At 46.2% G+C, this 17,105-nt stretch overlaps 1 protein-coding gene across 1 annotated transcript in view; it reads left to right on the top strand.

Moving 5' to 3' along the window:
• The window catches only part of LOC311524950 (complement factor H-related protein 5-like), a 139,835-nt gene that overhangs the window by 9,039 nt on the left and 113,691 nt on the right, over window positions 1-17,105 (top strand). The window contains exons 2-6 of the mRNA XM_084636623.1: window positions 2,108-2,296; window positions 2,763-2,945; window positions 3,087-3,299; window positions 4,990-5,163; window positions 14,252-14,452. Coding sequence (XP_084492749.1) covers window positions 2,108-2,296; window positions 2,763-2,945; window positions 3,087-3,299; window positions 4,990-5,163; window positions 14,252-14,452 — 960 coding nt within the window. The remainder of the gene's footprint in view (window positions 1-2,107; window positions 2,297-2,762; window positions 2,946-3,086; window positions 3,300-4,989; window positions 5,164-14,251; window positions 14,453-17,105) is intronic.

Genomic DNA, 17,105 nt, shown 5'->3' with positions numbered 1-17,105 from the left:
TTAATGCAGCATTGGGGATTTTGGAGCTCAGCCTACTGCTGATTTTGACAACCCCTTGAATTTAATTGATGAGATGAAATGCTTGTTAAGTTGCAAAGACCTGAATTCAGTGATCTGTGTATCTTCTCCTATAACTGTTGCCATCTCTTGACACTATTAACACCTAAAACACCTATATTAGGTATTTGTGATGTTATCATCTGTGAGGGGAAATTACTGAATACCAAACTTCAGTCCTGGCAGGTAAGTATAGCAGGAATTAATTTTATTGATTTATTACTGTTCCTTTTACCCTGCCCTTTCCATGTCTAAGTCTTCATATATATAGTGTGTATGATGTAGGATTTTAGAACTTCTATTTCTTCTGATGACTTTTTAGTGCCTCTTTTCATTTCATATGATTGATGCACCTTTGAGTAGTGTAGGAATGGGACAGCTGAGGCCTTTCCATCAAGAAATGGCTAATTTCAGCAAGTCCTGGAAAATACCAGCTACAGTATGGAGGAACAAATGGGCTTGCTGACAAAGTCTATACCAATCTGGTTCCCACTGACTTCACCAGCAGCAAGAGCAGGCCCTAGATGCACTCCTGCAATTCCTATTCACAAAAGTTCTTCGAATGTAAGTAGTCTCATTGGCCTCATTGGAATCTCGTGCATGCGTCCAGTTTGCAAGAGCAGGCCCTTGCTTGACATTTGCCAATAAACATACATCATCAGTTTCTCCTCTTTAGGGATTTCTCTGTTTTTGGACTTATTTCCTTGTCATTTGTAATAAATTAAGGTTATGATTTCTGTTTTATTGAGTGAAAAATTAATTTTATATGACCGGTTTCAGAGTAGCAGCCATGTTAGTATGTATCCACAAAAAGAACAGGAGTACTTGTGGCATCTTAGAGACTAACAAATCTATTAGAGCATAAGCTTTCTTGGGCTACAGCCCACTTCATCGGATGCATAGAATGGAACTTATAGTATATATATATATTCCTTTTATTCCTTAAGTATCCCCACACCTTCTTGTTAACTGTCTAAATGGGCCAGCTTGATTATCACTATAAAAGTTTTTTCTCCTGCTGATAATAGCTCATCTTAACTAATTAGCCTCTCACAGTTTGTATGGTAACTTCCAATTTATCTGTATATGTGTGTGTGTGTGTGTGTATAGATATATATCTTACTATATGTTCCATTCTATGCATCTGATAAAGTGGGCTGTAGCTCACAAAAGCTTATGCTCTAATAAATTGGTTAGTCTCTAAGGTGCCACAAGTATTCCTGTTAATTTTGTGTGGGAGTTTGGGCTACTAGATTTGGACGAGGGTACATTCCCAGATATACATAGTATTTTGAAATTTTCTTTTGTATATGTGGATAAATGTATTTGTTAGTGCCCTATCACTGAATATAGTATCAAACTAGTGACCCATGTGTTAGTTATGGTTGAGATAATACTTTCTTGGTAAAATCCTATTTTCCTGCTATCTATTTAGTATTGCTAACCCCAAGATTCCAGAATTCATGAGACTAGTTTAAAAATAATGAAATTCATTAAAAAAAATACTACCTTTTGGGTATTTTTATTTACCTTCTGCTTTTTGAGCCTTAAGGTACACTGGGATCGTGTTTTCGAGCTTTTCTAAGTAATTGAATTGACTAGAAACTTACTTTATTAAACAAAAGATGGGATTCCTCTGTATTCACTTGACTCCTGGAACTGGGGATTTAAAAATGCCCCAGATATCACTACAGATCTATCATGAGAGTTGGCAGCACTGCATTATGTGTTTGTGTGTGCATGTATGTATATACATATACACACACATCTAAATTAACATTTAGAAATACCTCTTTTTTCCTTCTCAGCAATGTGAATTTTTTCGTTGTTGTTAGAAATACATTTTAATCTATATCTTGATGAAGATAATGGGTCTGATTCCCCACTGCCTTGCATCTTACAAACAATTTACACCCTGCAGAGAAAGAGTACAAAGCAGAATGGGCATGTTTTGCAGTGACTCACTACAGAGCAGGTAAATGGCTGCACAAGATGAAGGACACTGAAAAATCAGGCTCTATCATTTTCATTTTTTCTGGTTTTTCTTTAGCACCGTGTAGCCTCACAAAACAGCAACTGGAAACCAAAAATCTGCTTCTGTCCAATGGCCAAAGACATGCACAGCTGATTCAGAGTGACCACACACTGGAATTTATGTGCAGTGAAGGATATACCCTCACCACCTCTTCAGTCAGGAAGTGTGCTAATGGGCACATGGATTTACCTTTATGTATCTCTGGTAAATCTGCACTGTATTTTGATAATTCAGTTTCTCAGTTTTATTTGATTTCTTGTGTACAGTCAATTAGGTGCATGTAGTGTTCTGGACTGTGACACCCGCCCCTTCCATTAGCGAAAATCACTCACGAGGCATTGCATCACCCTCTGTAGGCATCACTTCCATGATGGTATACTGTATTTTCCACAGCGCTCCTGCCTCATTCAGGGTGAATTCATTGCTGTTCAGAGGGCCATCACAAGGTAGGGCATAAATGGTACATAGACCTTGTGCTGCTCTACACCAGCTGAGGATGAGGCCCTTAGTATTTTGGTCATTGTGCCTAGCTCAGCCACATGAGGTTTTTACAAGTGGTTTCCCTAACCTTGGACAAGGAGCCATTTTCCACGTGCAGTACCAAAGCCAAAAAATTACATCATAACCATTTTTGCATAAGATGATTATAATTGTCATTTTTTCCTTTTAGAAAGAGGAAAAAACTGTAGCCGTCCACCTACTATTGAGAATGGAGACATAACTACTTTCTTGGAAAAAGGATACACATCTGGCTCCTTTGTAGAATTCAAATGCCAAAAATTTTATGCAATGGAAGGACAGAACAGATCGTTTTGTGACAATGGGAATTGGACAAAAGCACCACTTTGTTTAGGTAAAAAAAGATACTGCTTTCTTAGGCTTTGAGGTTTATGGAGAGATTCACTGAATCAGACTCATCACTTGTGTAAACACATTTCTTCAATGTGCTTACTTGGGGCATTACCAAGACAACCATACCTTTATCTTGTTTTAGAGCCATGTGCTATCTCAGTGGAAGAAATGGAAAACCAGATGGTAGAGTTGAATGGGAGAGCAAATGAGACCATATTGCAATGGATGTACCTAAAACGTGGTGATTTTCTTGAGCTTCGCTGCAAACCAGGATATGCACTTGCAACTAATTTATCTCAATCTACTTTTATGGTGCAGTGCCGTGGAAATCCAATTGTCTATCCAGAATGCAAAGGTAGGTGGAGATGGGCCGTAGTGGATATCTCAAATATCCTGCTTTCAATAGAGGGCACTCTGCAATGATAGGAATATGTGAATGTGAAAGAGCTGCTTCTTTGCTCTCATCCCTACAATGCAGTGGGGAAAGTCTTCCAGACTGGACTTGTGTTAAGCTAATTACATTTTAGGGGCTAATAGACACTGTGAGGCAGAGTCTCCCTGCTCCACTCTGCCCCCTCAAATTAATTTAATAACCAAGTGGCTTTAATTTGTTGTACAACAATTTTAAAAGTGTAAATGAGTTACTGTCTGTAACTAGGCAAATCTAAGGCTATTTCAGATGTTACTGAATCTATACATGGAGTATTTAATGGCACTACTCAGAGGCTTTCTCAGCAACAGTGTTCGGAGCAGCTCAGCCCTCTTTTGATAACAGAACTTGGGTCTATAATGGGAAAACCGAGTTTGTGCCTGGAGCTTGGTTTGTCGCTATTGGTTATGAAAGTGCTGGGAGTGGGAGCAGTGTACAGATGGCATGCAGTGATGGATTAGTCACTGGGCCAACGGGGCCCATGCCCAGAGGCCCTGGCTTATTCGGGGGGCCCTGGAAAAATGGGCAGCCCTGTGCTCCGTTCCGCTCCGTCCTCCCAGAGCTCCTGCTGGGGATCAGGGAAAGCACCTGTGCCCCATCCCCTCTCCCTGGCAGGGGCACTGGGTAGGCAGAGCTGGGCAAGCCCCTGCGCCCTGACCTTGCTCCCCGGCAGGAGCGCCCGGTTGGGTGGGGGGGACTGCAGATGGAAGGGGTGGGGCCCACTTGCTCTGGCCCAGGGCCCCACAAAACAGTAATCTGCCTCTGATAGTATGGTCAAGTGCTGGATGTAACAGTTTGTAACTACAGATAACACAATGTCCTTTCAATTTCTATGCTACCAGCCCTGACACAGCATATTTACCAGAGCTGGGTGAAAAATGCAGAAGCAATTTTGTGAAAAGTGTTGACAGCTGATGCTTTTACCATTTTGCAGGGTTTGAAATAGAGCAATTTCATTTTTTCTATAAAATATATACATTTTAATTTCAATATTTTGAATGTTATTTTTTCCCATCAATCCTCCTCCTTCTTTTTTTTTTTTTTTTTAATCTTAATGCATAATCTCCAGGGTTTCATCTCACTTTTTCCACTCTGGAAATTTTGAAAACTCCTCCAACTTTGATTTTTCTACTCTGTAACTATACAAAGATGAAAAAAAGAAAAAGCGGAGGAAAAAGCCCTCAACACCATTCAATCTATTGTATTTAGTAAAAAGGGGAAAATGGGAGTAGAAAGGAGAAAAAAACCCAAAATTTAAAATATTCAATTTTTATGAGAAACTGGAAAAATTCAAACCAAAAAAACACAACCAAACCTTATTTGTGAAAGTAATTGGTTTAGAAAAAAGACCATTTCTCATTTAAAAGCAATAGTTTTGAATGAAAATTTTTGAACAGCTGTGGCATGTGTATTGCTCAATTAAAAATCAGTACGTCCACATTCTATTTGGCAACTTCTTAAACAGCATTACAGTAAAAGTAGGGAACATTGTATCTTCCCTCCTGTGCAATTTCCATATGTTTTATTCAGAGATAAATCACAATAATTGCTGATGGACTGTACAGCCTACTGGCCTATTTTCATTTGTAAAATGTATTTGTCTCATTCTCATTAGAAAGTGTATGTGATCCTCCAGAAGTTGTTAATGGTAGATTCAGACCTCAAAGGAATGTATATAGGGATGGTGATGTCCTTATAATTATGTGTAATCGTGGATTTCACACTAATAATGACCAAGATACAGCTGAATGCACAAAGAATGGCTGGTTGCCTCCTCCACGGTGTAGCAGTAAGTTGCATTTATGTCTTATCTTGCTGAACAAATGTAAAACCCAACTCCATATACTAAACATATCAGATCGAGAATGCACTTGCTAACCTAGTATTTTTTTAAAATGTCAATTGTGGGTACTTGGTCAGGTGTTTGCCCCTTTCCTTTGACAGTACATAGAACTGACAGGTACATTTGTATTATTTTGTCATTTACAAAAATGGATTGGGTCTGTATTCCAGGCCATTTATTTTGTGAAATAACTTATTTTTCTTGTCTTTAAAGCTATGGATGAAACTGGCGAATGTATAAGCAAATGTAGATGTCTCCAATCACCATATATAGTAGGCTGCTGACTTGGTAAAATGCATTGGGATCAGTCAGATGTCAGGCAAGATACAGCAACTTCCAAAACTGGAGGATGACCTTTCCTCTCCATAGCCTCACCCCACACCCTTCCACAACAACTGCTCCTTTTTCTTTGAATGATGATCCCTATAGTATTCCACTGAGGGTTTACTCATGTACCGTGTGTCCGGAGCAAGAGAATTTGAAAGCAGTAGTTCTTCTTCGAGTGCTTGTTCACGTCCATTCCACATCAGATGTGCGCGCGCCGCGTGCATGAGCGTTGGAAACTGTTCCCCTTAGCGGCTCCCGTCAGGCCAGCGGGGCCCCCCGAGTGGCGCCACTGGGCCGTGCATATATCCCCCGCCGGCCCGACCCCCTCCGGTTCCTTCTTACCGTCCGTGGCGCTCGCTCTCTCGTAGAAGAGCAGTCCCTTAGCCTTTAGAGTAGCTGTTAGCAGTTCGTTAACATACCTATTATGGACACTTAAATCATTAAGTGCTTGGAGGCTTCCAGCACCCATGCCGCAGGCCCACGGCTTCAAGGCTTGTGCCATGTGCCGCAAACCTATGCCAGTTAGTGACCCCCATGACTCCTGTGTATGTTGCTTGGAGGACGGACATCAAACTGAACGGCGTAGGATTTGCAAGGCGTTTAAGCCAAGAACAAGGAAAGAAAGAGACTTTCGTTTAAAGCAGCTGTTGATGGAGGCCGCATTGCAGCTGCCAGGCCTGGAGCGCCTGACACCGGCTCAGGTTTCCTCGGTGTGTAGTGCCCCGGAGCTGTCGAAAGACCCGGCACCTGCTAAGCACCGTAAACTGTAGGCCCCAGAGCGCCAGGCTAGGCCCCAGCACCGCTTGTCCTCCGCGGTGCAGCCCCTGGCGCAGCCAAAAGGAAGGCGCGGTCGTTCCCCGCACAGGAGGCCGGTACCTCCCAAGGTACCGAGCACCAACAAGAGTGGGAAGGCCCAGTACCGGCGCTGACACAGGTGGTCCTGGCAGCACAAGCCCCACCGGGCCCAGACCTAAGTGAGCTCAGTGCGGACAATGGGCTCGAGGGCATAACGGATCAGCCCTCTATGCCTGGCACCCTTGAGGCTGCAAAGGACCTCAATGAGCTGTCGGTGGCGAGCCCCCTCCCATATGGGGAGAACCCTCCGGCACCCATGCCTCGGGTGCCGTCGAGGGGTAAACTGACAATGGTGTGCCACTCAAGTATACCATCCCGGTGCTGCTCCCAGAGTTGGTCCCAGTGGAGCTCCGACTCCGCGGACTCACAGTTGCCAGCGGCCCAGAAGGCGGTTGCAGCACCGGCAGTGGGTCGGTGCGAGGAAGCACCAGAAAGTGCATGCTGCTCTCTGGCACCACCCAGAGACTGGCACTGGGAGGAGTTGAGACTGCCCTCACCAGAGGACTCCCACAGACTGTCCCAGTCCAGGAAACGCCAGCACCAGTCCTGGTCCTGATACCAGTACTGCTCCCGCTCAGCCAGGAGCTGCTCGTTCTCCCACCGACACAGATCATTGGCACTGCCATGGCCTTCGCGATTGGCATCACCGCAGTCCAGCTCCGACTCTGGCTGCTACAGCTACCCACACCGGGCCCCAGACAGCAGGGACCCTCAGGTGGGCTGGTAACCCCAATGGGAGCTGCCAGGCCATTGGCCCTTCTGGACCCTCTGAGCCTATGAGGAGCACCAAGGGGCCCCGTCCAGGGCAAGTTACTTGGTGCAGCGGTCCCGGTCCCCACACCGATGCCAGATGGTGACAGAGGCTATAGTATCCAGGCCTCCAGCATCCCCCCAGGGTAAATGGGAGAGACCGGCACAGAGTCCAGTGCCATCCCATGGACTCCCGCCCCGGCCTGAGCCGAGACCCCTCCACAGAAGAAGGGAAGCAGGAGGATCAACCGGAGGGGGTCAAGCAGCAGCTAACCTCCTCGTCTTCCCGGGATGAGGCGGTGGCGGGTATAGAGGTGTCCAGCCCTCCACCGATAGACCCACCAGGAATTGCTGCGCAGGGTCGCCCAGAACTTGGGGTTGCAGGCCTAGGAGACAGTTGATTAGGAAGACTCCATGGTAGACATTTTGACCCCTGAAGGTCCATTCAGAATAGCGCTCCCGCTCATTAAGACCATTCAGTCCAACTATAAGACTATATGGCAGACCCCGGCCTCCAGCGCTCCAACAGCCAAGAGAGTGGAGCGTAAATACTTTGCCCCTTCTAAGGGCTACGAGTTCCTGTTCTGCCACCCAAGTCCATGCTCCTTAGTGGTCTCAGCGGTAAACAAATGAGAGCACCATGGACAGCAATCCCCGGCCCCTAAGGCCAAGGAGGCGAAACGCCAGGACCTGTTTGGCAGAAAGGTGTACTCATCTGGGGGCCTTCAGTTGAGGATTGCGAACCAGCAGGCCATCCTCAACAGGCACAATTTCAACTCCTGGGCCGCGGTGGGGAAGTTTAAGGACAACCTTCCACAAGGTTCCCAACAGGAGTTCATGGTCCTGGTGGACGAGGGCAAGGCAGTAGCCAAGACCTCTCTCCAGGCCTCCCTGGATTTGGCAGATGCGGCAGCGAGAACAATCGTGTCAGGGGTAGTCATGAGGTGCTTGGCATGGCTTCAGGAGTCAGGCCTGCCGCCCGAGGTCCAGAATACACTCCAGGACCACCCCTTCGAAGGGTCTGGGCTCTTTTTGGACCAGACAGACACGAGGCTGCACAGCCTCAAGGACTCGCGAGCTATGTTTAAGTCGCTGGGTATACACACCCCGGCGACACAGAGGAAGCCCTTTAAGCCGCAGCCTCCCCCTCAACGCCAGTACCAACCTCGCCATAGGCATGAGCCTCTCCGTAAGCGAGGCAGGGATAACAGGTGATGGCGCAACAACAATAGTAACAATAATGCGCCGGGCCAGAACCAAGGCCAGCACAAACCCCAGCCGGGCACTAAGCCAGGCTTTTGAAGGTGCGCTCGAGGACAGTGTACCAGAACAGTCACCGGATCCGTCCCTTTGTTTCCTGAACCACCTGTCCCGTTTCTCCCGTGCGTGGTCCACCATTACGTCAGACCATTGAGTCTTATGCACGGTGTGGAACGGGTACTCACTGCAATTCTCTTCCCTCCCTCCCTCCCTGCCTCACTCCCACTCTTTCCCCCTCCCTCTTCAGGGACCCCTCTCACGAGCACCATCATCCCTTCCCTGGATCCAGGGAACTGGTATGCTGCCCTCGACATGAAGGACGCGTACTTTCATATCGCCATCCACCCAGCACATTGGTGGTTCCTACGTTTCACCGTGGGCCAAGAACATTACCAGTTTGCGGTTCTCCCATTCGGTCTAGCCACTGCCCCAAGGGTGCTCACGAAGTGCATGGTGGTGGTGGTGGCGGCCTTCTTATGGAGGCAGAGAATCCGGGTGTACCCGTACCTCGATGACTGGCTCCTGGCGGGCTGATCCGAGGCGGAAGTGCGGGGCCATGTGGAGGTGGCCCTGAGATTGTTCCGCAAGCTAGGGCTCCTGGTCAACATCCCCAAGTCCACGCTCGTACCCACGCAGAGAGTGGAATTCATAGGGGAGGTCCTGGATGTGGTGCAGGCCACGGCAAGCCTTCCAGTATCCCAATTCCGGGCTATCCAACAAGCAGTGGCCTCCCTGTGCCAGTTTCCAATGACAATGGCCAGGTGCTGCCTGTGGCTGGTGGGCCACATGGCAGCATGAACGCACGTAGTCAGGCATGCCAGACTGAGACTCAGAACTCTGCAGGCGTGCCTCGCTCGGGTGTACCGCCCAGGCAGGGACCCCCTGGACTTGGTAGTGACAGCCCCAAGGGATGTGCTGGACTTCTTGCTGTGGTGGCAGTCCCAGCCTGTGATTTGCGAAGGCATCCCCTTTGCTGCCCCACAACCGGACCTGACGCTGGTGATGGACGTGTCAGACCATGGATGGGGGGCTCACCTGGGGGACCTCATGATGCAGGGGTTGTGGTCCAGAGCAGAGCGGTCGCTCTATATCAATGTGAAGGAGTTCAGGGCGGTTTGTCTCGCCTGCCAGACCTTTCACGCCACTCTGAGTGGTCACAGCGTGACAGTTCTGGTGGATAACACTACTGCCATGTTTTATATAAACAAGCAGGGCGGGGCTCGTTCCTCGAGGCATCCTATCTCCCGGGGGTACGAAACGAGCTGGCGGACTCCCTCAGCAGGTTGTACCACATGCACGAGTGGATGTTCAGGGCGGACATCGTGCTTTCGCTCTTCCGCTGGTGAGGGTTTCCCCGGCTAGACCTGTTTGCCACCAGGGCCCATGCCCGCGGTTCTGCTCGTCCCAGGGCTACAGCCCGGGTTCGCTCGCGGATGCATTTGCAATCCCATGGAGAGGGGGCTTGATGTATGCTTTCCCCCCACTCACCTTGGTGCACAAGGTCCTGCTCAAGGTGTGATCCTCATCGCCCCAGCCTGGGCCCGGCAGCACTGGTATGCATCGCTCCTAGAGCTGTCGGTGGAGGCCCCAGTAGTTCTGCCCCTACACTGGGATCTCATTACACAGGACGGTGGGCGGCTTCTCCACCCCGACCTACACTCACTGCACCTGACAGCATGGAGGCTCTGTGGCTAAACGCCCTGGAGAGCCAGTGCTCCCTTCCCGTGCAGCAGATTCTGTTTGGTAGTAGAAAGCCCTCTACCAGGGTGGCCTATATGTCCAAGTGGAAAAGGTTCTCGTCTTGGTGTGAACCCCAACAGATGTGGCCGGGCCAGGCCCCAGTGGAGGCCATCCTGGAGTATCTCCTGCACCTCAAGCAGCAAGGGCTAACCCCGTCCTCACTTAGAGTGCACCTGGTGGCCATCTCTGCCTTCCATCTGGGGTTCTCGGGGGGCTCGGTGTTTTCTCACCCAATAGTGGGACGGTTCCTTAAAGGGTTGGAGAGGGTGTTTCCGTACTCCCGCCCCCCAGTCCCTCCATCCAACCTTAACATGGTCCTTTCTAAACTCATTGGACCCCCTTTCGAGCCCCTCGCTATCTGTTCTCTCCTCCACCTTACCTGGAAGGTGGCATTTCTGGTTGCCATTACCTCAGCCAGAAGGGTGTCAGAACTGAGGGCCCTCACCTCTGAGCCACTGTATACAGTATTTCACAAGGACAAGGTGCAGCGCCGGCCACAGCCCAAGTTCCTCCCTAAGGTGGTCTCTCAATTCCATTTGTCTGCCGGTGTTCTTCCCAAAACCCCATACGGACCCGAGTCACCGCAGCTTGCACACCATGGATGTGCGTCGAGCTCTGGTGTTCTATTTGGAGAGCACCAAGCCCTTTCACAAATCCACGCAGCTGTTCATGGCCGTAGCCGAGAGGATGAAAGGCCTCCCGGTGTCAGCGCAGCAGATCTCATCTTGGATTACAAGCTGCAACCGGGAGTGCTATGAGCTCGCAGGTGTTCCGGCCCCGGCGGTCATGGCCCACTAGACCAGGGCACAAGCGACTTCCATGGCGTTCCTGTCACAGGTCCCGATCCAGGAAATGTGCAGAGCAGCCACCTGGTCCTCGGTGCACACCTTCACGACCCACTATGTGGTCAACCAGCAGGCCAGAGAGGACGTGGCAGTTGGCAGAGCTGTCCTTTGAGCAGTTGTTCTGTAACTCCTACCCTCCTCCAGAGGAAAGCTTGTAATTCACCTGCTTGTGGAATGGATGTGAACAAGCAGTTGAAGAAGAAAAAATGGTTACTTGCTTTCTCATAACGGTTGTTCTTTGAGATGTGTTGTTCATGTCCCTTCCACCACCCACCCTCCTACCCCTCTGTCGGAGTCGCCGGCAAGAAGGAACTGGAGGGGGTCGGGCCGGCAGGGGTATAATTGCACGGCACAGTGGCGCCACTCGGGGGGCCCCGGAAAAAGTTTCCGACACTTGTGAACGCAGTGCGCACACACCTAATGTGGAATGGATGTGAACAACACATCTCGAAGAACAACAGTTACAAGAAAGTAAGTAACCGTTTTTTATTTACTTCTTATTTACTTTGATGTACTTAGATAAAGCACCTGTGAAAATAAGATGATACAGTATAAGTTAATGGCGCTGTAAATAACTATACAACCAACATATACACCATGATTTATTTGACAAAATGTGCTAGACTCAACCCTTCTGCAGGGAAGATTGTAGCTGTGTATTTTATCCATCCAAATGATAGCATGCCAAGCACGATACCATTACTGTATGAATGATATAAAAGAAAATGAAAATCTATTATGATAACTGGATTCTGAGTCACTTACATATACCACAGCCCTAGATCTGTACCATCCTGTAACCGGGCAAGGACTCACCAGCGGTGCCACCTGCTGGTTGTCCTTGGGAATTAGCGTTCCAGCCTCCAGAGCGCCCTTTTCAGGCTGGTATCTCACCTTGCTGCTGGCTCCCGTGTCCCTCCCAGGACCCCGGTACCTCTTTCACTGGGTGTTGCCTCCTGGCTGTACCCCACAGTTCTGGATCTCCCCCTCCAAGGGGAACCCCTCATCCACTATCCCTACCTTGCCTCAGTCATAGGCTTCTGCCAGTCACCAGCTAGTCCCTGCCCTGGGCAGACTGCAGTATGAGCCACTCATCACAGGAAAGGTTGGGTTTGGACCTGCTGCATCTGTCTAACCTTGGGCTGTCCCCTGCAACCCCAGTAACTGTTGGGCCTAATGCTAGGCCGCAGCCTGGGGCTTTCCTGCCTGGAGTGCCCCAGCTCCTCAGCCCTTTCCCAGCCCTGCTCCAGTCTAAGTACTCTGCTTAGATCCCTGCAGCCAGGTCCGTCCCTCTGAGAAGCTAGAGAGAGTCTCCTGGGCCTCTGGCTCACAGCCTTTACAGAGCCAGCTGGGCCCTGATTGGGGTGTAGCCCCCCCAGCTGAGGCTGCTTCCCCAATGAGCCCTGCTGCCTTTCTTCTGCAGTAGCCCTCTCTCAGGGCTGTTTTAACCCCTCTGGGCTCGAGCTGGTGTCCACCTCGCTACCCATCCATTTTTGTTTCCTCATTTATTCTGAATTGTCACAGTCTCTTCCTGAAGAAGAGCTCTGTGTAAGCTTGAAAGCTTGTCTCTCTCAAAAACAGAAACTGGCCCAATAAAAGATATTACCACACCCACTTTGTCTCTCTAATATCCTGGGACTGACATGGCTACACCAACAATGTATACAACAGATTCTTCTCCCTATGCTGCCACCACCAAGCATGTTAAACAAAGAACAGGGAAAGAGCCCACTTGGAGACATCTTTCCCCAAAAATATCCCCCCCAAGCACTACACCAAAGGTCCATCCAGCCCAGTATCCTGTCTACCGACAGTGGCCAATGCCAGGTGCCCCAGACGGAATGAACAGAACAGGTAATCATCAAATGATCCATACCCTGTCACCCATTCCCAGCTTCTGGCAAACAGAGGCTAGGGACACCATCCCTGCCCATCCTAGCTAAAAGCCATTGATGGACCTATCTTCCATGAACTTATATAGTTCCTTTTTGAAACCTGTTATAATCTTGGCTTTCACTACATCCTCTGGCAAAGAGTTCCACAGGTTGATTGTGTGTTGTGTGAAGAAATACTTTTTTGTTCGTTTTAAACCTGCTGCCTTTTAATTTCATTTGGTAACCCTTAGTTCTTGTGTTATGAGAAGGAGTAAATAACACTTATTTATTTACTTTCCTTATTTACTTTGATGGACTTGGATGAAGCACCTGTGAAAATAAGATGATATGGTATAAGTGAATGGAGCTGTAAATAACTATACAACCAACATATACATCATGATTTATTTGACAAAATGTGCTAGAGTCAACCCTTCTACAGGGAAGATTTGTAGCTGTGTTTTATCCATCCAAGTAGCAGCATCCAAGCATGATACCATGAGTGTATGAATGGTATAAAATAAAATAAAAACCTATTATCATAATTGGATTCTTAGTCACTTACATATACCACAGCCCTAGATTTGTACCCTCCATTTTTGTTTCCTCATTTATTCTGAACTGTCAGTCTCTACCTGAAGAAGAGCTCTGTGTAAGCTTGAAAGCTTGTCTCTCTCACAAACAGAAACTGATCCAATAAAATATATTACCACACCCACTTTCACTTTCTAATATCCTGGGAGTGACATGGGAACACCAACAATGCGTACAACAGATTCTTCCAGGCAGTTCTTTTCCCTGTGCAAAATCAAGAAGTTCTTTCTCAAATGTTTACTCAATCTTTCTTCAGATAAAATCCCAGTGGCTGTAATAAGAGTTTTGTTGAGTAGGGACTGAGTAAAAACTTATCAAGGACTTCAGAATTTGGCTTTGATAATTACAAACAAATGACAGCTGTTTAAAACAGGAAGAGGTGTAAGTGGATTTGGAGCCCAGCAATGGTGTTATAAATTAATTCTCTGATAATGTGACTACAGATGTCTTGGAAAACATGGAGTTAATCCAAAGATCTGGATCTGCACATAAAGAGAACCTTTAGTATGTGGATCATGTCCTGTCTTGTGTGGAGGAAATTCAGTCACCTCCATGACACTCTCTTGCCAACTGGTGGATGGCCTTGTATCATGCGGAGATCCCACACAACATGTGGGTTCTGGGGGCTGGAAACCCTGCCTACCAGGTGAAAGCTCTATCTCCTGCTCCAGTGGAACAATTTGGGGAAACTGCGGCTGTAACCTGGAAGAGTTCTTCTCTCCTTCCACCTCTTTGAATTAGTGTCCACGTGCACCTTCTAATATTATACATTTTAAACTTTTTTTAAAGTGAGACACTGTGACTACCCACATATAGAAAATGGAGTATTAACTGACTATTATGAAAATTACAAAGAACAAGCCTTTCCAGCACAGTTGGGCGTGTCAATTTACTACAGATGTCTTGATGGTTACGTATCTGAAAGAGAGGAGAGGTGGCCTCTGATCAGATGTACTAAAGCGGGCTGGTCTCCTGCGCCAAAATGCCTTAGTAAGTAAACATATGTTTGTATTATTTTCTTAAAAATTCTATTGTACTATAACTAATAATTATATCCAGCAATGGACAGAACCAGGACTGCGAGGGAGGGTGGGTGTTACTACAACGCTGCTCCATTGTGGCCCCTTGACTCCCCCAGCAAAGACCGTCACCCAAGGACATGAGTGTCTCTTTAAAAGGATTCAAAAGCATTAGAAGGAGCCAGTACTTGGAACAGGCCTTCAATAAACCAGTTGCAGGATTTGCAAAGGGGTTGTTTGTATTTTGTTCTTTTTTTTCCCTCCTTTTTTGCTTTCTCCTTATTGCTGATCCCTTAACCAGCATTTCTGTTTCTCTTACAAGGGAATAGGGTAGGAATTGGTATCCCTCTGAGAGCGAGAGTGTTTGCGGAAGGTACTGGGATCTTGTGGATTTAGAAAGGGTGAGCAAAGATCAATAATAACCTGTGTGGAGAGAGACCTATGAGGAGGGGTAGGTTGTGTTGTGAAATTTTCTTCACGAGGAAGGGCTTAGTTGGTTCTTTTGTCTTTGGGATATTCAGCTGTAAGAAAACTGCCTGTGAGAGTGACAGAACTATAGGGATTCTTTTCTCTTTTCTGCCATTGCCCCTGTGTGCACATGCGTATATGCACACTCCTCCTGCTATGTGGGAATATATTGTTTCTTAGAAGACTTTTGCAGCTTGCCCTGGAGATTACTTTTTAGGCTGCATATGTTATCTCTTTTTCAGAGCTGCTCTTTGGGTGCAAAGAGGGTGGAGTGCCACTGCCAGATGCTCTGAATATGGAGGCCTACAGCTAGTGATCCTGACACATGCTAAGTCTGCTTTGCAACCGTCTAGCCATATAAAGCAGATTTAAAGCTAACTAGCCAGCTGAAGACTCCTCTATATCATTCCACTTTGCAGTCTCAGGCCATCCATCAAATAACTTAATCTAATAACTGTCTATACAACCTTCCCTCTTATTTGTACAAAGACTAGCCAAATTCTGGTTATTTTCAAAATCATACAAAACTACAAATGAAAGAAACTTTAACAAGTCAGTTGTGACAATGGGATGTAGGCTCTTGTAAAAATTGTATGGTACATCAATATCATACAAATAATAATCTGTATACCCCTAACTAGACAAATATTAGATATATAGCTTATGTATAAACATAGCCTAATTCTCAGTCTTACATAAGGTCATAAAATTATGTTCTTCAAATAAAACCATCAACCATTACTATCATAATGAACAATTGTGTGTAGTACTTCATATACACACACAAAAATTCTACAGAAATCATTTTTACTTTTCCTGGAAATTAATAATAATAATAATTAATAATAATGTTTGGTTGTATTCCAGTAGTGAGTTGAGGCATAACCAAGATTGGATCCCCATCACTTTGTACTGACACAATAAGAAACAGTCCCTCCCTCAGACAGCTTGCAATCTAAATAAACAAAACAGGAAAAAGGTGGAAGAGAAAGACACAGAAAGGTGTTATGACTTGCCAACATTCACACAAGTTAGTGTCAGAGCCAGGAATAAAACCCAACTCTCCTATTGGCCAGATTAATAAGTGGAGGCCCCCTTTTCATGAACACACTATTAATAAAAGCAAAAAAAGTACCCTGCTTTTGACAACCAACAAATCATGTATATTACTGAATAATCATGAAAAGAAAATCAAAGACAATGAACAGAATAAACTACCTGGATAAACATAAAAATATGGAAAATTAAGAGTCAAATGAAATGCTGTGTATTTAGACAGGCATCTTGCCAATTTTAAGTGCTGCAAATTCAGTTATTGCATCTTGAAATGACAGTGTTTGAAATAAATCTCATTCAATTGACATAGTAGCCAGAGCATTAAACTTTGTTTCTGCCGTAGTTGACTGAAGACAACATTTTTAAAGGCAAGCTTAGATAATGATCACTCTGCTTCACAGCTGAAAATAGGTATAGTCAAATACAGTCTCAATGCAATGTAAATATTCATGAAAACATTGCTCAGATATTTGTCATTTGGTGAAAAGCTCAGGTTCTAGATCATTCAGGTAAGCACTGAGAAATGTGTGAGTGCATGTTTTCATCTCCCCTGTAGTTCGCGTCACTTTATTTGATCAAGAAATGTAAGCAAACCAAACCTTGTGGATAATTGGTATACCATTAACTTCTTCTTTTTAGTTCTGAACATAGCTTATGGAGGATAACACAAAAGCAGTCAACCTTGAATTTCCCTTTCCCTCAAAGCAGTGTCACTTCTGCCATCAGGAAATTTTTGCTTTAGAGTATGTTTGTGTACTTCGTGGTTGGACTTATCAGCATAACCTCCTAATTGTTTTGCTTGCTCCTCAAATCATCAAAGTGAGACTTGTAAGCTTGTGACAAATGTTTGCAAAGAAAGTCAGAAAATTGACAGGAACAAGAAGATTCAGACCTGGCTTTTGAAGCTGTACACTAGTTTTGTCAAACCTTTCTTGTATAACATTCCATAAAATACTAATAAAAGCAGTCTCCATGCTGCACGCTTTCTTGTACAATTGTGCTCTCCTCTGAGTTTCACCATTTTCCTCAACATTGTCCATCATTTCTTTCAAACAACTTTGAATGCCTTCATATTTCACTACAATTGTTTTACAGCATTC

This window comes from Lepidochelys olivacea (assembly GCF_965140295.1).
Source record: "Lepidochelys olivacea isolate rLepOli2 genome assembly, chromosome: 8".
NCBI lineage: Eukaryota > Metazoa > Chordata > Testudines > Cheloniidae > Lepidochelys > Lepidochelys olivacea.
This window is presented reverse-complemented; position numbering and strand designations above follow the sequence as displayed.